The sequence below is a fragment of the Brassica napus genome, chromosome C8, assembly GCF_020379485.1.
Source record: "Brassica napus cultivar Da-Ae chromosome C8, Da-Ae, whole genome shotgun sequence".
In the NCBI taxonomy this organism is placed as follows: domain Eukaryota; kingdom Viridiplantae; phylum Streptophyta; class Magnoliopsida; order Brassicales; family Brassicaceae; genus Brassica; species Brassica napus.
Genome location: NC_063451.1, coordinates 38,071,998 through 38,093,265, shown reverse-complemented (window position 1 = coordinate 38,093,265; position 21,268 = coordinate 38,071,998). Strand labels below are relative to the sequence as shown.

Sequence of the window (21,268 nt, the reverse complement as noted above, 5' to 3'; positions counted from 1 at the left end):
TTTTATATATACAATAATATATTATCTAAAATAAATAAGCATAAAAATATTAGTAAAAAGAAATTCAGCTTTGAAAGACGGGTCGGAATTTAGCATAAATTAAATATAAAATAATTTTCAAATATATTTTCTCATGAATATATTAATTTTTTTAATAACTAAATGCAAATACAATAAGATAAATATATAATAAGAAGTAAAACATACATACAGTTTTAAACAATTAATTAATTATAACATATAAATTATAAAATTATTGTATTTGAAATAGTTATATAAACATTTAAGTATATGCAAAATTTAAGAAAGTGCCACTTTTTTATAAATTTTATCTTAATCATAAATGACAAATAATTTAGTTAACTTTATTTTTTAGCAGAATTCAAACTTATGACTGATATGTACAAGTCTACTTTTACCAAACCAACTATTTGCATTAGCTTATCACTATTTGGTGGTATTCTTCGTAGTCGTTAATTAACAAGTTTTATCTACAGATCATGCTATATCCCTTTATAAAGGAAGTTTCAAATGAAGAAGAAAAGAACGTATCTATATGAAGGAAGATTTTGAATAAATCCCTAAAAGTAAGGTAAACGTACCGTATAACTAAATGTATACTTGAAATACACTATTGAAAGTTTCCATTATTCCAAAAACAATGAAATAAAAGGGAAAGAACAATAATAAGAGAAACAGCCGTTGTTGTACGTTGACTTTCAATCTTTGTTCTTTGTTAACTTTTCCACATAAATGACGTGTTTTTCTGTTTCCTATCTGTTTCCCTCTCACATGGAGGTCTCATAATATCTATATATACAATGCATAATCGTCCCATTGCTAAATATATATATATATATTCATCACAAAACCAACTCGTTATTTCAAGAAGATGGCTGATTTGGATATGGAGAGGAAGATGGTATCTCCCAAGAAGCTCCACGTCACCATTCCGGAGCCTTTTGACCTCTCCGTCTCCTCTCCCATCTCCTCCTCATCCTCCGCCGCCGCCTACGAACTCTACCTCCGTTTGCCGGAACTCAGAAACCTCTTGTCCTCTCTTGGCTTTCCTCAATGGGTCACCGAGCCGGTCCTCAAACCAGCTCTTCAGGCTCTTGAGATCACTTTCCGTTTGATCTTGACCGTTGCTTCCGACACACGTCCATACATCAACCGACAAGAGTGGACCCGACGCTTGGACTCGCTCGTCACAAGCCAGATAAAGATCGTTGCGTCACTCTGCGAAGACGATGACGAATGCGTACCGGTTAGCAATGGCTGGAGCTCAATGAGCCTGCTGTCCGAGATAGCCACGTGTCGGACAACGGAGAGCATTGGTCAGAAGATCTTGTGTACGGTCGAGAACGAAATGCGTTGGTGTAAGTATACACTCGGTTTAGGTGAACCGAACCTAGCAGGAAAACCGTATCTCCAATACGACGTCGTTTGCCGCCCGGAAGAGCTGCAAAGCCTCAAGAACAACCCTTACGCTGATCATATCGAGAATCAAGAAAACCAAACGCTCTACACGATTCACCAGATTCTTGAATCTTGGATTCACGTTTCACTGAATCTCCTAAACCGAATCGAATCAAGAATCGACGAGGCGAAGTTCGAAAAAGCGTCTTCCGACGTGTACTTGCTAGAGACAATATGGAACCTTCTGAGTGAGATAGAGGATCTACACATTCTTATGGATCCAGAAGACTTCTTGAAGGTCAAGAAACAGTTAAAGATCAAGTCTACATCACAAAACCACGCGTTTTGTTTCAGGTCCAAGGGGTTAGTGGAAATGGCCAAGATGTCTAGAGAGCTCAGACAGAAAGTGCCAGCTGTCCTCGAGGTTGAGGTGGACCCTACAGGAGGTCCGAGGTTGCAAGAGGCGGCGATGAAGCTTTACTCGAGTAAGACTGAGTACGAGAAGATACATTTGCTTCAGGGGATGCAGGCGGTTGAGTCTGCTTCCAAGAGATTCTTCTTCGGGTACCAGAAGCTAGCGGCGGCGATGATGGGAAGCGCGGAGGCTAACGCGAATAGAACGGCGGCGAGTCATCACGAGACGTGTGACTCGCTGACTCAGGTGTTTATGGAGCCAACGTATTACCCGAGCCTAGACGCCGCAAAGACTTTCCTAGGAGAGTTCTGGAGCAATTTGGTATCCCGACACTGACACAGACTAAAGTAAAACACTATCCACAGATATTGTAACACTATTGAAATTTTTTGAAACATGTAACGATCATCAGTGTATGAATATACATATAACTCATTTTTACTAGCATAAAACGAGTTTCTTTTCTCACAGTAATGTTACAAAAGTTACAATAGGGTACATCATACACTAGGCTAGAAAGTGAAGAGCAGTAGTAACCACAGTGGAAGAGAAAGAGCAATCACCAGAACCATAAACTGCGACTATCAACGGCTTTCATTGAAGTGTATACAAGTGGCATTCTTCCGAACTCTGCTACAAACCTGTTTACGCAGTGTGTTCTTTTCTCTGTGTGCCCTCCTATGCTACTGATTCCTGTTGAACCTATTTCATATATCTTACCTACAAGAATCATGCCAAATATACTCTTCATGATCAGAGGTTACCAAGAATCATATGACCTCAGAGTCGCTGAAGATTTACCTTTAACCCATATAGGAGGAGCGTTTGTAGCATTTGCGATGAGGAATGACATTGCAATATCTTCACAGTTCCTGTTATTAGATGCATCTCATGCTTAGTCAATGTGTTCAATCAAATAACCAGAGATGCAAAGAAAACAAGACAAGGAACCTGTTCTTGGTTGTGAATTCTCTGATAGATGCAGGCATGTCGTTCGTGTAAAGGCTTAGGTACTTTTTGTGGAAGAAAGCTGCTTTTGAGAGTACCATGCTATATGTACCACTCCACCAAACAGACCACCATCCACTGTAGGTGTAGTAATCAGCTTTACCATTCTGCAGAGATTAAAGTTCAAAACATCATATACCAGATCATAAAAGAAAGCCAATTCCAAAACAGAGTTCTTAATAACTAATACTAGTTCCTTGAATAGTGTGAGAGACCTTATCCAGATCAGTCAAAGATGAGTACTCATAGCAAACAACTTGATAAGTAAGCTTCTTAAAGAAGGGGTCATACCGATTGTTCAGGCCAATGCACACGAGGCACGAACCCAACCATAGTCTCTGGAGCACTCTCCCAAACATTGAAAGCAAAATCCACAGTGTGACAAGGGAATATAATATCATCATCAATCGAGAACACAGCATCTGTTTTCAAGTCTTGAATATCTTTAAACCTATTGTTCAAACTATCTTCTTTGTTTATATCAAACCTAAGCTCAACCTCATGTCCATCTCTAGCTTTCTTCTTTATAGCCTTCTGAAGATACTCCTTGAGAGACTCTGAAGGAGGGTTAGGCTCACTCCACACAATGTGGATAGAGTCAAGCCGAGAACAAGACGCGTAGTGTGAAACAGACTTCTTTAAAAGATCGTATCTCTTCCATGTGTTCATCAACAGTGTATACCCTTTCCTGAAGAGAGATTACTTTCCTAATTAAGAATCCGAGAGTTGCTATTAATAGATCTAAACCAAAATTAGTAAGATTTGCAGTTAGGAGACCTTGATCTGGAGATCTGATCCGCGACGGCGATTGAAGTGTTGAACCAAGGCCGAGAAGATCGGCAAGCGAGTGTGATCAACGCGAAGGCGATGCAGGAGAGTATGAGGAACTTAGTGCTCCTCGCCGTTACGAACTTGCGTAGCTTGTGATCTCCGCGGCGGTATGCTCCCATCTCTTTAGAGACGTCTCCTCCTCCCATCTGGAAATAACGAAGATGAGTTTGAGGTCGTACAGAAAGTAGATGCGATGCGTATGATTTAGAGAGGAAGAGGAAGATGAGTTTGAGGTCAAACCGTGTTGAAGAGCGAGTCGACTCAGTCTTCGTTCTCAGGCGGAGTTTTTTTGTTGGTTTTTCTTTTTTTTTTTTTTCTTTTTGGTCATCGCGGCGACTTATCGCAGATTAGAGACGACGGAGTTATCTGGTGAGGCGAGGCGCACGGTAAGAGAGAAGTTTATAGACACGTGTAAGGATTTTAAGCGTTACTGTAAGCTTCGCTAACCACGTTCTTGACGTTCCCGATTCCTTGTTGACGTCGTAAACTGTCTTTCTCTTATGTTATGGAAGGTGAGAGTGAGACGGTTTACAATTCATTTTGCTAGTTTTAAAAAATAATAATAAAGTTCACTTTCATATATGTTTTTTTTTAGAAAATAGTGTTATTTTTTTCTGTTAAACATATATAGAAAAATAGTAATTTCTGTGTTTATAAAGATGAGTTGAAAATGCTTTAAAAAAAAAAAATACTGAGGTGATGATTGTTTTATTGGTTTTTAGATTTTGGTTTTTGGTTTTTGGTTTTTGGTTTTTAGTTTTTGGTTTTTAGCTTTTTGTTTTTAGTTTTTGGTTTTTGATTTTGCAGTAGATTTTAGTTTTTTGAAAAACTTGAATGGTGATTTTAGATTTTAGTTTTTGGTTTTTGATTTTTGCTTTTAAAAATAATAAAATGAAAATATTATTAAGAGTAAAAGAAAGAAAATATACTAGTCCTAGTCCTAGGTAATACTAAGTAAAACAAAAAAAGGAAATATAGCTTATATGTATCAACAATATTTTTTTTTTGTGATGACTAACTTCAAATAAAAAATATATTTTATTTATATATATAGGAGTTATTTATTTTGCATCAGTTTATTATTAGATAAAAATAACATTCAAATATTATAATATTTTTATTACAATAAAGTTTTTTTATGATTAGCATAGATGTAATTTCCTATATTAAAAAAAAATGTGACCATCAGTTTATTATTTCATCAAATATTATTCAAATATTGTTATAATTTTATTAAAACTAAACTGTGTTATAATAAGAATATGTAATATGCCTTACGTGCGCCTTAAGTATTATATAGATGTGCTCATGAATTATTATTAGCAATCAAAAATGCCTTAGGTAAAGTGTCTTACGTTTTTTCCATAGTACCAAAATGCCTTACGTAAGTCAATTTGTAATAATGCATAAATGTAAAAAAACTTTTTGGCATGAAAACTAGGAAAAGCTGGTTTTTGGTTTTTGTTTAGAAATTGATAGTTATTTAAAAAACTAGTTTCCCTAGATTTTAGGAAAACCATTTTTCAAAAAGCTTGATTGGGTGAAAATTGGTTTTTGGAAAAACAAAAACCAAAAACTATTATAAAAACTAGAAATAATCAACCTCTGAGTTTAAGCTGATGCTAAATTAATTGGAAAATAGAAGAAGACGTATTAGCTAGTTTAAGATTTATTTCAAAACTAGTAAACAACTTTTTTCTGAGTTATCGTAAAGTTCTAATTCTAACCAATAATCTAACCGAATCCGACACTACACGTAACACGTAATGTTAGTTTCGTCCAAAACTGCTAAATTACCAAATCAGGTGAGTTGAGTAAATCTCTATAGTCAGACTATGTTCTTAACTAGTGTATTATATTGGTTATTGGAGCTGGTTGCAAAGATTAAAACGTCACTGTCTATTGTCAATACAAGTTTCTTTTTTCAGATCATAACAGGTCTAAACAAATTGTGTATCCTTTCCTATTTTAGCAACAAATTCCAATGGATTGTTTCTATACTTGCTTACTCGTCTCTATGGCTCAGGTTCTTCTTCATCTTGTGGAGTAGTATCAGAAGAAGCAACGGACTGTGCGAAATCAGAATCCATTATCACACCATCCATGATATGAACCATTATCTTCCCTCTCTTCAACCCCATCTTCTCCGTCTCCACGCCATTCACCACAAGCCCACCACTATTTCTACTCTTCCTCCAAATCTTCAATGTGAAACCACTCAACGACTCATACGACGCCGTTTCGTCTTTCCCTATGTCTACTTCATCCACTCTATACGGAACCACAGCGAAACCCAAGATCCTCGATACGACGGCGTATGTGTTTTCTTCGTCTTCAAGTGGTTTTGATTCCCTTGTGTTGTTGGGTTTCGTCATCCCCAGATCTCGATTGAATGCGTTCTCTGAGGGTACGAAGGCAGTGAAAACCAGATCTTCGGGGAGCATTTCGACCATCATATTCCCGAAGAATCCAAGTTCGTCGGAGAGATCGGCTCTAAGTTTCCCGGTGAAGATGATCGGAGGTGATTCCGGTAATCGAAGTAAAGAGAAGATGAGAATAGTCAAGGAAGAAGTAGTGATGAGGAGAAAAAGGAAGAACACTGGATTCTTCTTGATGAGAAGTCTCCTCATCGTTTTTCTTCTACTTTTATCTGCACTGATCTCATCGATTGAAGCTCTCCTGTGTTGGAGGTAGAAGAAGAAGAAGGGAGGTCAACGAGGAGTTGTAATTTTAAAAGTTTATTTGGATTTAAATGGGCTTCTCGCAGTTTTGGCCCAACTCATATTTTGATCTTACTTGAATTTATTTGAATCCCAATTTATTAATATTAAATATTATATTTTGGAGAAAACTTAAAATACCACAAAAGCGTTTAAAATTGCATAACATCAACAACATAGCTCTAAATAAAATTTTCTTTCCTTTTTTTTTATTTTTTTTACATTTCCATTTTTCATTTCTCCAGCTTCCAGGTTATGAAAAAATGTTTACAAGTATCTTTTCATCATAAAAAATATATTTAGAATCTCAATTAATGTGAAATTTTATTTTTTTCATTATGTAATTATTACAAATATTTGTGAATTTTTTTTAGATGTGTCTTGCCATCATATGAATGTATGTTTATATCAAAAAGATGTGAAAAATGAGAGATTTAATCAAAAAGTAAAGAAAAAAACGTGGGAAAAGATACATTTTAGGGATTTTAGTTGATATATTGATTTGTTATATTGCAATTTTTATTTATTTTAATTTCCATCTAACTAACATCTTTTTTTGTTGATGCAAATAGTTTTTAAAGCGATGGTAATCAAAATTAATAAAGACATCAGTTAAATAATTGATGTTAATTTATATTTTGTGTCAACTATTTGAAATGATGTAAATTGATATAGTTTTGTATCAATTTTATTATATTGATGTTAACAAATCAATAATAATATTATTTATGTTGAATAACATATTTTGTATCACTTTCTAAGATGTGCTGCATCCACAATGAAGTTTTATCATTTTACTAGCAAACATCTTGAGACAATTTGCCATACTCTATTGTTTTTCATCTTCTTTATTTGAACATTGTAGTTGAAGAAAAAACTATGCCTCTGTATTTAATTACCATTTTTCTCCTCGGATTGTTCTCTTCATAGAAGTTTTCCTCAACCGGTACTTGAAAACAAATTACAAAGAATATGAAAGATTTTTCTTCTTTGGTGATTATAAATATTAGAGAGAATTTTTCATCTTAACAATGTGTCTTTTCATATTAAGAGTTGCATTGATTTAAAAGAAGTTGTTAATATGTATAAGGATATGTCTTTTCATCTTAAAAATTGCATATTTTAAAAAGAAGTTATCAAAGTGCCTAAAGATGTATACTTTCATAGTGATGTATATTTTTATCTTAAAAATGTAATGCACACTTTGATATTATGTGTATTTTCTAAGATAAAATCACATGAGATAATAGATAGTTATTGATTGAATTTCTTAGTGTAGCAAGTATAATTAATTCTAGATTCTCCCTGTATTTTTAATGTGTGGAAATGATTTAGAATGTGTCTTTTCATCAAAAAAATTATACTTTTCCAAGATATTTTTAAAACGTCCTTCATAATGATGTATATTTGCATCCTTAAAATGAATTGATTTTTAGATGTTTTAAATGTCTAAAGATATGTTTTATCATTCTATAAATTATCATTCGTATCAGACTAAGTATGTGTTTGTTCATTATAAAAACTGCATTAGTTTATAAGCGGTTTTCAAAATGTTTATAGTTATGTTTTTATGTATGCAAAAATCTTATCATTCTAGATGTGTTTTTCATCCTAAAAATTGCATTGGTTTTTAAAAAAAAAAATTCAAAACATCTAAAAATATGTCTTTTCATCCTAACAATTTGTTTTTCATCATATTAACTGTATGAGGTTAAATGTTGTCAAAATGTTTAAATATATGTTTTTCATCTTAAAAATTGCATTGGTTAAAACATTTTTGTTTATGCATGAGTTTGATATATGTGCTATTTATTTAGTGAACCACTGATTACACGAAAATGAGAGACGATTGTTAGCAATTTAAGTGAAACTTTGCAACCATTTAAGTGAATCATTGTAATTTTAGGTGGAACAGTTGTAAATAATTAAATGAAACATTGCAACTATAGGTGAATATAATTTTTAGTGAAGAACCAATACAATCTTTGGTGATGAATAATTGCAACTGTTGATGACTGTAGTATAAGGTGATAAACCATTTCTACTTTTGGTGTTAACCCTTAGGTAACCATTGCAATGTCTGGTTTATCAATCCTTGCAATCTTTAGTCATCTAGTCATCTATATGAAGAGTTGTGAACATTGACAAATCACAACAATCACAATAGATTAGAAGAGGGAGATATTTGTTGTTAAATGATTTTCAAAGATCTTTGAAAAACACATATCAATATGGACAACTCTATTTGTTATCCTTGTATCTTAACCATGAAGAATTTGATTGAGAAACCGATAGAATTCTAGAGTATTTATATCTCAATATCACCTCAAGTTCAAAATAATATTTAAAGATCCAATAAAAGCCATTAATGATTTGAAAAAAGTAAATCTATAATTTATCAATCTAAATGATTTAATTTAATTATTGTGTTAGTTTAATATAATAAAGTTGGTGTTTGATAAGCACTCTCCCAGAAATTCAAGGTAATTGTATAAATGAGTATTGTTGTACCAAAACTTCCTTATTAATTTGTAAGTATGTAATTCTTTGAAATGACTTTCTTTTATTAAAAAAAGATACAAATAAAGAATAAGAAAAAGAACAATATGTATGTGATATGTTAAGAAAAATATGTTAAGGAATAAGATCTCTTACAATTAATAGGTAATCATGTTTTTAACCACATAAGTTTTACATGGTTTCAAATACATCATGAATATTCGAGTTGTCGTTATAAGTTTTTTTTAACGCTGATTTATTATGATATATTACAATTATAAAAATATTACATTGAAGATTCAACAACCGACAATACTACCTGCTTTATGAGGATCTACGCCTAACTTCATCACATGAGCCGTCATATGAAGATCCACACCTGACCGGATTTACTTGCACCATGTTGAAGATCCCTTGTAAGCCTTTCTTACGTAATCTACATAATTTTTTAATAAATCGCTTTCTCCAAGAATTGAAGCATGGACCTCATATAATGTGGAATTTGTAAGAAATTGCATAGCCTGATATTCAAACTCTAGACCTGGATGTAGAAACCTTTAAACCTTAACCGCTGGAATACGATGTTCCACATTGTCGTTATAAGTTACCTTACTAATTTAGTAAATGATTATGTTAGAATGTGTTTACTTTCTAATTAGTTTCAAATATTCAGTTGTTTTCAAAATTTCTAAATACCTTGACTAAACGGATAATAAGACATAGTATATTTTATCTGGTATTAACAACTTTGTAATTTCATTACAACTAACCTAAAAAGAAAACATAGATTTTTAGTAATATTAATAAAGAAATATGGCTGCATGCAACATAATTTTGTAATTCATGTATTTCACCAAAAGTAATTATATATGTGATATATTTTTATTTTATAAAATGAGCTTCTACGCCATATTGCACGATTTCTTACCTAGTTAAAACCCCTGTTCGGGAACATGCTAGGCGCTAGTCGGGCGGTCGGGTTGGGCCTAGCGCCTAAAGAGAAAATCGGGGATTAATCAGAAATTATGCGGGACGGAATTTTTAGATTGTTTATTATGTTATAAAACATTTTAATCTTTAATTGTGTATAACATTAATACATTTTATGTTTAAAATTGTATAAAACACACAAATAGAAGATATAAACTTAATATAGTGTAATTTTCATCAAAATTATGAATATAAATGATATTTATAAAATTTTAGATCAAATAAATAAATAAAAATATTATTAAAATAAAATAATAATAAAAAATAGATTAGGCGGCCGCCTAGGCGGTCATTTAGGCGGTCTATGCGGAGAAAATCGGATATCCAATTTTTTAAATCGATTTGGCATAAATTGGGGCAGAAGAGTGACGCGTAGCGCCCAGGCGACCGCCTAGGCGGCTAGGCGGCTAGGCGGCCGATTTTTAGAACATGGAATATAACTAGACTTTGATTTGTATATCCATGCAGATATTATTTTAAAATAATTACGATTTTTTTTGTAATGTAAAATATTCATAATTGCTTAATGGTTTTTAATTATTTGTATATGTATGACACATGCAAAGATACGAAAATAGGTAAAGTTAAAATTAGCTTTATTTGCTATCCTTCACTTATTAACGGGGAAACATTTTAAGAAAATAACATTTATTTTGCACCATATTTACAAGTTTGCCATTATTGACAAAGTGTCATCACCACTTGCTTCCTCATGCTTCTTTTTAATCGAACAACATAACAATTACAATATATGTCATTGGTAGATGTATAATATATTATGGATTAATGAAATGACTATAGTTACCGGAGTAAATGCATGACCTGACTATATGCATTTGGTCAAACACTTAATGTCGTATTTGAAATGAAAAATCAGATTTACAAGTTACCAATAATAGCTTAATGATTATGTTTACAATTAATTTTTTGAACTTTGTAACTCTGTTTACTAGAGGAAATAAAATATGTTCATGCAATTAATATTATTTCTGTAATATTAATGGATTAAATATGCGACTTTGTACTTTGTAAAGGCTGGAGTCTTATGATTACAAATAAAATACTTGGGTTATTTGTAAAGTAATGTAAGTTGGTTCTTAGTTTAATTTCTCTTTTAAGATCTGAATTAGATAAATTTACAATAAAACATCAAACAATTATATTATATGTTTTGAAAGGTGAAAGACCGAAAGATAAAAATCACTAAATTGACAATTCTGTTAATATATTGAGGAATTTATAAAAATTAATTGGGCTGATAAAATTGCAAATTTAATTAGTAGTATAATAACATGAACTTGAAATTATAAACTTTAAATATATATCTGAGTTCAAAATATTTAAAAAACATTTGAAAATTGTAGATGTAGACATTATAAAACGTCACATGCAAAAGAGGTTTTTTTGAAGAGTCCATTATATAATTTTAATTTAGATGTGACTAATTTTGATCTTTTTCATTTTATAATATCTTTATGCATAGATGGCTATGACTTATGAGGTAAACACCAGGAACGCGCTAGGCGCTAGTCGGGCGGTCGGGTTGGGCCTAGCGCCTGAAGAGAAAATCGGGGATTAATCGGAAATTATGCGGGGCAGAATTTTTAGATTGTTTACTATGTTATAAAACATGTTAATCTTTAATTGTGTATACCATTAATACATTTTTATGTTTAAAATTGTATAAAACACACAAATAGAAGATATAAACTTAATATAGTGTAATTTTCATCAAAATTGTGAATATAAATGATATTTATAAAATTTTAGATCAAATAAATAAATAAAAATATTATTAAAAATAAAAAAATAATAAAAAAGTAGATTAGGCGGCTGTCTAGGCGGCTAGGCGGTCATTTAGGCGGTCTAGGCGGAAAAAATCGGATATCCAATTTTTTTAACCGATTTGGCATAAATCGGTGCGGAAAAGTGACGCGTAGCGCCCAGGCGGCCGCCTAGGCGGCTAGGCGGCCGATTTTTAGAACATGGGTTAAAACAATGGCAATAGTTTTGTTGCTTCTCATATAACCCAATAACAAAAGTACATACATTATCCGTTTTATGGAAAAATAAACATTCTTTTTTTTGGGAGAAAAAACATGCTTTCAGTTTTTATTTTAAATGATGTTCTAAGCAGTAACTCCAATGGGAACATTCTTGAGTCTTGATGTTCCATAAAGGGTTTCTTCGAAACGGATGATCTCGTTCTTTGAGCCATAAGCAACTTGAGTTCTATCGTCGAGGTTGACGATGGTCTTGTCAAGCACAGAGTTGTATCCATCACTGCTGAACCCACCAGCATTCTCAACGAGCAGGCCAAGAGGAGCCACTTCGAACAACAACCTCAACTTTGCCTTAGCCGTAGGCGAAGTCACGTTCGTGAATATTCCTTTCTCCTTCACAATAATCTACATGCCATAACATATGAAGTGTTTAACTCAAGTTCTTTGCAGCCAGGATATTAGATTAAGGGGTCATAAATATTTTTAAATTAACTAATTTTTTAAAAAAATTACAATTTGGAAGCCATGTAGTGACTAAACCGAATGTTTCATCCGGATGTGCCTGTATTAAGTGGCAAAAAGGAACAAACCTGGTTAACGTCAGGAACCATTCCTCCTGTGTATCGAAGTGTGTACTTCTCTTTCACGTAGTAATCAATCAGCTGGTTTTCACAAGAAAAACATTCAGAGATTTGTATAGATTAGTGATTAGATTAAAGCAGAACAAAAAGCAAGAACCTTGCTGTATTCGGAGTTGTCAAACGTGGCTCTCAAGTTTCCTGGTGAGAACATCTTCCCTTCATTAATCTCTGTTGTCTCCTTAACATGCTGCCATTTCCCTGAGAAACATTTTAACCTTTAGTCTAAAGCTACAAAAGAGTGAATCTTTTTAAACCCTAGATTAGACACAAAAGCAGAGGAGTACCTTCATCAAGAAGTAAGAACTCATGAGTTCCTGGAAACCCTTTAACAGCCAAAACATAAGTGGTTCTTGGACCATAGATTCCCATGGCTGCAGCCACTTGATCTCCTCCCGTGACTCCGGTTAACTTGTCACCAGGCCAAACCCCAAAGATAGTTCCCACAGTGAAGTTTGTATCCACAATGCTCGAACCATCCAATGGATCAAACGCCACGCTAAACCCGCCTTCCACTGGACCTCCCATGTCTTGAAGCTCAGGTACTTCTTCTGAGCACGCGTACTTACACACATGCGAGTATTGCAAAGCCTGTAAAACCAAACACAGAAACCAAAACCTAATGATTATTTCCGAGAACGAAACTTGTGAAACAAGTTACTGAAACTGTAGTGAAACAAACCTCAAAGAGAAGCTTATCGGCGAGCATATCGACAGCGAGTTGTTCATCACCAAAGGAGTTAACACAAGCTGTTCCACCGCAAGAAGCTGTCCTGACTTTGAAAGCTATTGTCCTCAATGCTTCTCCCATACACATCAGCAAAGTTCTCAATCCCTTGTCTGGAGTTGCTTGTGTCAAAAACTCTTCCTATACACACACACGCACTCAAAAGTAAGAAACATTCACTCAAAGATTGTATCATCATCACAAGATTTGAAATAAAGATTTGAGTCTTTTTGTTACCAAGCTTTGACCAATTTCACATTTGGTCACAGATGAAGCACCATTGCTCTTGGGCTTGGTGGCTTTCAACTGCGATCTTGGTGCTACTCTGAGTGAATCTCCAAAGATTGAGCTTGACTTCAGACCCTGCTCGTATAAAATAAGATGTCACACTCACTAGTCTAGCAGTGAACACATTCTCCACTGTACTCACACGTGTGTGTGTGAACTCAAGTCAAGTCATATGTATAATTGTAGAGGATACTAACCTTGAAGCTGGATGATGTGGAGAAGGAAGAAGGAGGAGTAACCAATGAAGGGGAACGCTGAGAAGAAACGCGTGGGAGGAGGACCCCACGTGAGTAGCACGTGACGCTAGTCTCCATTGATAATGTTTTCTGAAGAGGTTGATCAAAGAGGAAGAAGAAGCAGAGAGCTCTGTATACAGAGGATAATGGTGGAGACAAGAAACCAAACTCAAGTTGTCTTGCAGAAGATAAAGGATGGTTAACGCTGAGACTGACACGTGGCAGTATGAGAAGATATGGTTATGGCTCTGGTGATAGACAATTGGGGAATGAGAGAGAGTGATGCAAAGAGATTCGCTGAGGCTTTGATTTGCCATCATTCATTTATTGTGTGGTTATGGTCCTTTTTATCATTTTGAGATTATATCATAAAGGCCGGTACGGTCTAATTACGCTAGATTTCGGTTCGGTTATATCCTTAACCGAGAAATTAAAAAAAAGTTGAACTATCAGAGCCAGGTTTCGATCCTGGGACCTGTGGGTTATGGGCCCACCACGCTTCCGCTGCGCCACTCTGATTTATTGATATAACTATTATTGTTTTAGATATAATGTAATAGAAAGACAGGAGAGATGTTAAAATATTTAACAAATGTTTGCTGATCTTATTTGAGTTATTTCTATTACAGACGACCTTTACATATTTTATATACCGTTTGAACTAATGTGAAAATGTGCATACTGCATACGTTGCGGATTTGATCCACATGGTTTTCTAAATAACCGTTAAGAAGAAATCAAACTAAGGTTTCGTCCGCTATTAAACACAAAAATAGGATAAAAAAATTGGTAATGATATGTGTGACCTTTCAAGACTTGGCCGGGCTTAGCTTCCAAACAGACTAGATATTCAAATATTTTATGAAAATGAACCGAATAATAGGTCAATCGTCCTGAACCGGATTGTTTTTTTTTGTACAACGTCTTGAACCGGCTAGAACCCATGATAACATTCATACAAAGTCACAATGTTTTCCTTTACCAAAATCAATCATAAACATCATATTCAGAGGTTCTGCATTTACAGCATTTGGCCTATTCAAAGTATTAGAAGCCAAGACTCATAAAACTTTAAATTAATAAATGCAATATAACGAATATTGAAGAAAAAAATAACACACGCAAACGTTTGCCTATGACGCACAATATACAATGAAATCTCTATAAATTAATAATGTTAAGACTTTGAAATTTTATTAATTTATAGAGAAAATAATTTACAAAAGTTTCTTTATTTAGATTTTTTTATTTTAAAATATATTTATTCTAAGATAAGAAAAATATTTTATTTTAGTGTATAGACATTAATTGTTACTTTTTAAATTTATATTAGTTTTATTATATTATTTGTTGTATATAATATATATTGCATAGAACTTCAATGTGTTTTAGATATAATATTACTACATATCATCAAAAATATATGAAGTGTTAAGAAAATATAAAAATAATTTCATTGTGAATATAAAACAAACAATATAATAATAGGTGCTTATTTATATAAATTATGTATACATATAAATTATAAATTTATAATTTTAATGGAACCATATATTTACATAAAATTTTCTAAAAAAATATTATCTTATTATTTTATCGATTTGTATCAAATTTTGAACCGGTCTAAGTTGGAACCGGCAAAATTTATTAATTTATAAAAATTATTAATTTATAAAAATTATTAATTTATCGAGTATTAATTTATAGATTTTCAACTGTATTATTACATAATATAGAAACCATACGATGGAAAAGAGTATTACAAATCAAGCATCAGTGTCACCAAACCACATAATCAACATCTTTATACATTATTTAGTTTTTCTTAAAAAGTTAAATGACCTTTTAAAACTTTCTACCATACACCAAGCAAATAGCTTAATATACCGATGAATAATAGGCTTTTGGACAGACCATAGTGCTTGAGGCAGTTACCGCTGCTTGTACCGCCGGTACCACTCCTTCCACCGCCTCCACCACCACGACCTCCTCCTCCTCCTCCTCCTCCACCTCTTAGCTCTCGCCGCCAAACTATAAAATCGATCTTAGAAGACGGTTTATTTACGGTGACGGAACTATGTTTAGCGAATGAGGCAGAGGTCTCGGTGGTTGAACCAACGGTTAGAATATGCATATGAATCGCTAGTAGTAATAGCAACATCTGAGCCATTGGTTTAATTGATTTGCACATTGCCATTTTGTTGTTTATCACTAACCAAAAAGAACAATATGTTTATTCAAAAAAAGAAAAGAAGAAGAACAATATGTGTTTGCGTTGCTTATCTATACATCTCTATTTATATGAATTTCATCCGGTCAATGTCTTATCTTTGAATTTTATTATTATAATTTAAGTAGGAGTTTGATCCAAAAAAAAAATTTTAAGTTGGAGAACTTTCAAGAACTATTCTGGCGAATTTTCCGAAAAAAACACGTGTTCCTTGCAGACTGAATAATGTTATGTTTTACTCGTTTTTCTTTCAACGTTTGAATCGTTCTAAGCAATGGAGAACAAAATCAACAGCACACAAAGTATGCTCTAACATCTCTCCCAAATGTGGACTTTGAAAGTTTTACTATACCGCATGATTTTTTATTTGAAACGCGTTACTATGCGCCAATTAATGATCAAGAAAAATCCTCCTCAGTTTCCAATACAGCAAATCCATCAAGACTGTAAGAACCATTGATCTGACTACTGTTACTGAGTTGGTTCTGTATAGATTTAATTTTAATTTATCCTTTCAAATTACCATTAACTTGGGTTAATTTTGACTATAGTTTAGCTTCAGGGGCAGACTAATATTGGTTAATTTCATTTTGCAAGGTGTCTCAAATATATGTAGCTAGACGGCTTATAAACTTGAATTCGTTTGAAAGTAACTGAAAGTAAAATTTTGAAACGACAAAGCAACCTGGCCGAAACAAAGCCACAGGAGTGGTGGAAACACAAATAAAGTTGCAAGTTTCCAAGCTCTCTCCTTAAGCAAACAAAATGAGTTAGAAGTGTCCAAGCTTATTTTTTTGGTTGCATACCTAAAGTGGTGTGGCTATGTATCTATGAGGATTCCAAATAACTATAGCAATGAATATCCACAATATGTTATATATGAGGCAAAAGAGCTATACTGCATCCAAAGGATTCAATTCCATTGGTCCATATGAGTAAACTTTTTTTTTTTTTAATTCTCTGTAAAGTTCATATAACAAAGACAATGTTTATTGGCAGAAGTATACTGAAAAAGTAAAACCGCAGAAAACACACTCTTACCATTTCAAGCTAAGAATACAAGACATGGTTGCTCTGTCAAATGAATCTTGGTGTGCTGCAACTTCACTGGTTTTGATGTGAGCATATTTATCTGCCATTGATCAATCTCAGGATTAGTAAAAAAGATACACACAGAATTGCCACAATATCAAACTGAAATTCCCTGACTAACTAATCCAAAATCAAAAGGTTTCATCTTTGTTCATATCGATACTCAAACACAACAAACAATTACCCTAATAGTTTCTGCAAAACATAGCACTATGCTATCTGAACCTAAGCCACTCAAGATGATCCAATTCCAAAAGAACCAAAACAGAGCATCAGAGATAGTAAGTACCTCTCGTCTACATCAACAGACAAAGCATCACTACCTCCACAAAGAACCCAACCAAAACCTCCATAAATCTTCCTCCTTTCCCTCCACCACCATCTGAGAACTCAAAGCTATACTTGCTAGTCATGTTATGATGCAAAAGCCCCCAGTTCCTGATCCCTTGCTTAGCTTCCTTCTCCACAAGCTCAAAGACATAAACCTCCGCAACACCTTCCTTCCTCAACGGCGTACCACCTCCACTTCTCAAATGCGCCAACAAAGCTTTCAAGAACATCTCGCTATACAGCAACGTCGCATCAACTTCACCAGCATCAATCCCGGAGCTAGGCCACCCAGTCTCCGCAACAATCACCGGAAGATTCTCGTGTCCCATCACAGCCATCGAGCTAATCACAGCGTCAACCATCATATCGAACAAGTTACGGTACCTCACCCCCGTGGTGAGATCGTCTCTGAAGTTGAAAGGACCTTCTTCGAACAGAGCGAAACCTATCGGAATCGAGAAGCTCGAGCGGTACATGTTGTAAGGGAAGAGGTTGATCAAGAAAGAGGAGTTGGTTCTTTCCAAGAACTGCAAGATCGGGCGGATGATGACTTCTCCGGTAGGCTCTTGGAACTGCGCGGAGGAAGGAGGGAAAGCCGTGGGGACGACGTTGAAGAACGAGAACGTCGTGGAGACGGAGATCTTGTAGATCCTCAAATCGGCGAGGGAGAGGTGGACGTTCTGCATCGCTCGGAGGAGGAACGGGGAGACGTCGGGGGAGTAGGAGACGACGTCGTTTCCGACGGAGATGATCGTGATCTTCGTGCGTGGGTAGAAAGGGAGGACGTGGCGGTAGCACCAGCGCATCGCGAGGGAGCGGTTCGAGGCGAGGAGGGGGACGAGGGGGTTGGGGACGGAGAGGAAGACGGAGACGTTGGTGTAGGCGAAGGCGCGGATCATCGAGGGGCTCGAGTCGAGGAGTCTAACCGCCGGGATTTTCATGGAGACGACTTGCGAGGCGATTCTGTCCGGGGAGAGAGCGGCGGAGGTGGAGATTGACGGTGGTGTTGAGTAGGTGACTCCGATCGTCGTGGCGGTGGTGATCGGCGGGGTAGCGACGGAGATAAGGAGGAGGAGGAGATAAAACGCGACGGAGTTCATTTTCTTCACTCGCTTACTTTCTTGGAAGAGAGAGAGAGAGAAGGAGACGAGCGGTTGAAGAAGAAGAAGAAGTTGTGTGAGAATTGGCGGGAGGATTCTGTTAGAGGAGTTAGAGATTCAGTGTGCTGCAGTCTATATTTGATACTATAGACTTACTACGTTGACGGGAGTACACGTGTCTTCTATCGTAGATGTTTGACCAAAAGTCATACGATAGAATCTAAACCCTCTCATTGATTCAGAGGCTTTCTACTTAGGCACAACGATGGATTATTTAGTGACAATAAAGTTCGAGACTAGTGTTATAAAAGTCGATCTACGCCTAAACTAATCAAAGCCTAAACTAAAAGACTTTTAGAATAACCGTTCTAAATATCGGTTTAGGCGCCTGACTAATCAACAATTTTGTATAAAATGTCTAACTTCCGCGGCCTATCTTGAACTGAAGTTTCTGAAAAAGGAAAGTCTCAGTTTTTTATATATAGATACCAAAGTTATGACAACAAACAAGCTTTTTAGGGAGACAACAATGAAAACAAAGAGATAGATTACACACACTCACACGCAAAGACACAAAAGCGAAAAACAAACTGAATCAGTTTGGCATTGAGTTTTCAATTTTAGACTAGAGAGGAGAGATGATTATTGAGTTTATTAAGATTCAGGAACGGCGGCTGCAGGTGTACCAGCAGCGACTGCAGCAGCCGCAGAGCGTTTGATGGAAGCAGATTTGATCAAGTGGTTGTAGCTTCCCTTTTCCTTGAAAAGCTGAGCGAAATGGTGCTTGCAGTAGAGGATTCCTTCAAGTGCTGCGTAGTTTGATGGCGAGATGGGGCAGCCTCCATGTGAGCATTTGAAGCAGGACTTGTGATACGTCTGGCTCTCCACTGTTACCTGCAGTTTGTGACCAAAGAGTCATGTTGTCAATATTTCACCAAGAAAGAAGATTAAGGCCTTCTAAGGTGGTGCTAAGAGAACCAAGCACATGCGCAAACAAAAGCAACAAGAATCAATGTTTCCAGGGTCTATGCATCTGTTTAATAAAACATTATGTTCCTTGCAAGTTTCTAGTAATTAACGGGATTTAGGACTTGATCTCAACACGTAAGAGAAAGCATAGGAGGATTCTCGCAAAAGATTAAACTATGTTTTACTGTAAAGTATCGTAATACAGATGCATAGAGGACATAAAGGTGATTCTAAGGTTAAGCTAATGGAAAGTGCAAGAGGGAAGAGATTGAATATTAACCTTTTCGATAGGATACACAGTTTTACTGCAAGTGGCGCATTTTTCTTGTGTGCCTGAGAACATACCGGCAACTCGGCTAGGGGTCCTCGTCTGAGAGCAAACGAAGAAGAAGAAGACGATATAAGAAAAAACTTCAATGTATCTTGAGCTTACAGTCAAAACCAGATAAAGAAACAATTACCAGCTCAGGACTTGATTTCTCAGCCGCAGGTTTAACAGCTGTGCGGAAGGAAAAGCAGTAAAACATATTAATAGTATGTCCTCAACAATAAGGGAAATTAGATGGAAAGCACTAAACAGGAAGAAGAAGACTAGTACATACGGGACTGAAAGTTCTTGGTGAAGCTACCAGACTCCTTGAAGAGCTGCTCATAATGAGGCTTACAGTACAACACACCTTCCATTGATGAATATCTGCTCAGCTGAATTTAACAAAAAAAAAAAAAAATCACATTCACTTTATCAATATCTGCTTATTGACACAACGGATCATTTTGTAAACTCGATCCTGCAGCCAAAAGCAGCAACACAGAGATGGAAAGTGAAGAAGATACCTGAAGCCTGGATTTGCAGTGAGAGCATTTGAAGCAAGACTTGTGATAGCTAACACCATCAGCAGAGAGAAGCTCCACAGGGTACACCGTCTTCTCGCAGGCCTTGCACTTCTGCTGAGTTCCCGTGAATGAAGACATCCTTCAAAAGTCTATCCCTTTACTTTCCCCTTCTCCTTTAAAAATATTCAAAACCCATAAACAATGACGTAAGATAACAAGACCCATCATTCTAAACACAGATACTTTCAAATGCTCAAAATCAAAACCGATCCGTTTGATCACTGAAACATATGCTTGTGTATGACATCATCGATCTCCATAGAATGAGATCGTAAAACCCTTTTAGAGGAATTGGTATAAAGGATGGATCTTTTACCTTTCCTTGAGCTGAGGACCTTCCAAGATCTGATCCTCCCAAGGAACGAAAGCTGCAAAAAAAACATACCAAAAAGATTGAGAGAAGGCAAAAGTCAAACATAGTAAAAGAAGAGAGCTTTTGCGTAATCTTACGAGAATGGAGGATCTGTGTGATGAAGAACAAAGCGATGAAGAAGAATAAAAGATCGGAGATTGGGGTGAAAAATCTCGCCTTTTTATGGATTCTATTTGCCGGAGGAGACAGTGGGGTTCCACTTTGGCTTTTGTCTAATCTCCTTTCTTTTTTTTTAAATTAGAGAATGTAACAACTAATCTTACTGTATTTTTACCAAATAAAGTGATTAATTACCTGTTTATTCTCCTGGACTATGTTCCATTTTCTAAAAGTTCCAAAATTAGGTAGATGAAAACTATAACTGTTGTTTATTCAAAATTAAAAATTATCTAACAAATATAAATGATTTTTAGGTATTTGTTATTAGATCCTGCACTTTCCTTTTACCACAGTTATGATGAGTTTTACCAAAAAGAAAGTGTAACACGCTCTATCGTTACACAAAA

General features: G+C 35.1%; 7 protein-coding genes across 8 annotated transcripts; 1 reads left to right on the top strand and 6 right to left on the bottom strand.

Annotated features, from left to right (window-relative positions):
• The first annotated feature begins 730 nt into the window (after nt 1-730).
• On the top strand, nt 731-2,281 carry LOC106360802 (nematode resistance protein-like HSPRO1). The gene has a single exon (XM_013800471.3). The coding sequence runs from the start codon at nt 893-895 to the stop codon at nt 2,168-2,170; it is 1,278 nt and encodes a 425-aa protein (XP_013655925.2). The 5' UTR covers nt 731-892; the 3' UTR covers nt 2,171-2,281.
• Nucleotides 2,201-4,148, bottom strand: LOC106360803 (glycosylinositol phosphorylceramide mannosyl transferase 1). Its single transcript, XM_013800472.3, has 6 exons — nt 3,914-4,148; nt 3,620-3,819; nt 3,134-3,530; nt 2,786-2,949; nt 2,636-2,706; nt 2,201-2,554 (listed from the first exon to the last, which is right to left on the bottom strand). The coding sequence occupies exons 2-6, from the start codon at nt 3,817-3,819 to the stop codon at nt 2,394-2,396; spliced, it is 993 nt and encodes a 330-aa protein (XP_013655926.1). The 5' UTR covers nt 3,914-4,148; the 3' UTR covers nt 2,201-2,393.
• Nucleotides 4,149-5,545: 1,397 nt separating this feature from the next.
• LOC106359633 lies at nt 5,546-6,521 on the bottom strand. The gene has a single exon (XM_048764682.1). The coding sequence runs from the start codon at nt 6,301-6,303 to the stop codon at nt 5,689-5,691; it is 615 nt and encodes a 204-aa protein (XP_048620639.1). The 5' UTR covers nt 6,304-6,521; the 3' UTR covers nt 5,546-5,688.
• Nucleotides 6,522-11,872: 5,351 nt separating this feature from the next.
• Nucleotides 11,873-14,091, bottom strand: LOC106360801 (sedoheptulose-1,7-bisphosphatase, chloroplastic). Of its 2 annotated transcripts, XM_013800468.3 has the most exons (7): nt 13,736-14,091; nt 13,488-13,613; nt 13,206-13,391; nt 12,811-13,114; nt 12,624-12,724; nt 12,476-12,547; nt 11,873-12,290 (listed from the first exon to the last, which is right to left on the bottom strand). In XM_013800468.3, exons 1-7 carry the CDS (start codon nt 13,850-13,852, stop codon nt 12,012-12,014), a joined length of 1,185 nt encoding a protein of 394 aa, XP_013655922.1. In that variant the 5' UTR covers nt 13,853-14,091; the 3' UTR covers nt 11,873-12,011. The 2 variants fall into 2 exon arrangements, with proteins under 2 accessions (XP_013655922.1, XP_048620638.1); XM_048764681.1 differs by lacking the exon at nt 12,476-12,547 and having other exon boundaries at nt 13,736-14,022.
• A 1,538-nt stretch (nt 14,092-15,629) lies between these two features.
• LOC106358838 (putative uncharacterized protein DDB_G0286915) lies at nt 15,630-15,944 on the bottom strand. Its single transcript, XM_013798634.1, has one exon. The coding sequence runs from the start codon at nt 15,942-15,944 to the stop codon at nt 15,630-15,632; it is 315 nt and encodes a 104-aa protein (XP_013654088.1).
• A 998-nt stretch (nt 15,945-16,942) lies between these two features.
• LOC106359632 (glucan endo-1,3-beta-glucosidase 2) lies at nt 16,943-18,643 on the bottom strand (the record flags this gene model as incomplete). Its single annotated transcript, XM_013799296.3, has 2 exons — nt 16,943-17,136; nt 17,386-18,643. A coding segment is annotated over one exon (1,251 nt), but the record flags the coding sequence as incomplete, so codon positions are not given.
• Nucleotides 18,644-18,983: 340 nt separating this feature from the next.
• Nucleotides 18,984-21,009, bottom strand: LOC106360800 (LIM domain-containing protein WLIM2b). The gene is made up of 7 exons (XM_013800467.3): nt 20,840-21,009; nt 20,706-20,757; nt 20,330-20,502; nt 20,098-20,197; nt 19,957-19,994; nt 19,776-19,865; nt 18,984-19,420 (listed from the first exon to the last, which is right to left on the bottom strand). Exons 3-7 carry the CDS (start codon nt 20,465-20,467, stop codon nt 19,181-19,183), a joined length of 606 nt encoding a protein of 201 aa, XP_013655921.1. The 5' UTR covers nt 20,468-20,502; nt 20,706-20,757; nt 20,840-21,009; the 3' UTR covers nt 18,984-19,180.
• Between the last annotated feature and the right edge of the window lie 259 nt (nt 21,010-21,268).

Bases quoted from the DNA above. Each gene is read 5' to 3' on its own strand.
- LOC106358838 (XM_013798634.1), bottom strand. From the start codon at position 15,944: ATGGCTCAGATGTTGCTATTACTACTAGCGATTCATATGCATATTCTA.
- LOC106360800 (XM_013800467.3), bottom strand. From the start codon at position 20,467: ATGTCTTCATTCACGGGAACTCAGCAGAAGTGCAAGGCCTGCGAGAAG. The intron at 20,198-20,329 runs GTATCTTCTTCA...TGTTAAATTCAG, and splicing joins ACTGCAAATCCAGGCTTCAG to CTGAGCAGATATTCATCAAT. The intron at 19,421-19,775 runs GTTAATATTCAA...CACAAACTGCAG, and splicing joins CTGTGTATCCTATCGAAAAG to GTAACAGTGGAGAGCCAGAC.
- LOC106359633 (XM_048764682.1), bottom strand. From the start codon at position 6,303: ATGAGGAGACTTCTCATCAAGAAGAATCCAGTGTTCTTCCTTTTTCTC.
- LOC106360802 (XM_013800471.3), top strand. From the start codon at position 893: ATGGCTGATTTGGATATGGAGAGGAAGATGGTATCTCCCAAGAAGCTC.
- LOC106360803 (XM_013800472.3), bottom strand. From the start codon at position 3,819: ATGGGAGGAGGAGACGTCTCTAAAGAGATGGGAGCATACCGCCGCGGA. The intron at 2,707-2,785 runs GTTCCTTGTCTT...ATCTAATAACAG, and splicing joins GAATTCACAACCAAGAACAG to GAACTGTGAAGATATTGCAA. The intron at 2,555-2,635 runs GTAAATCTTCAG...TGATTCTTGTAG, and splicing joins TCCTCCTATATGGGTTAAAG to GTAAGATATATGAAATAGGT.
- LOC106360801 (XM_013800468.3), bottom strand. From the start codon at position 13,852: ATGGAGACTAGCGTCACGTGCTACTCACGTGGGGTCCTCCTCCCACGC. The intron at 13,392-13,487 runs GTAACAAAAAGA...GTGTGTGTATAG, and splicing joins GTGAAATTGGTCAAAGCTTG to GAAGAGTTTTTGACACAAGC. The intron at 12,725-12,810 runs GTACTCCTCTGC...AATGTTTCTCAG, and splicing joins GTTCTTACTTCTTGATGAAG to GGAAATGGCAGCATGTTAAG.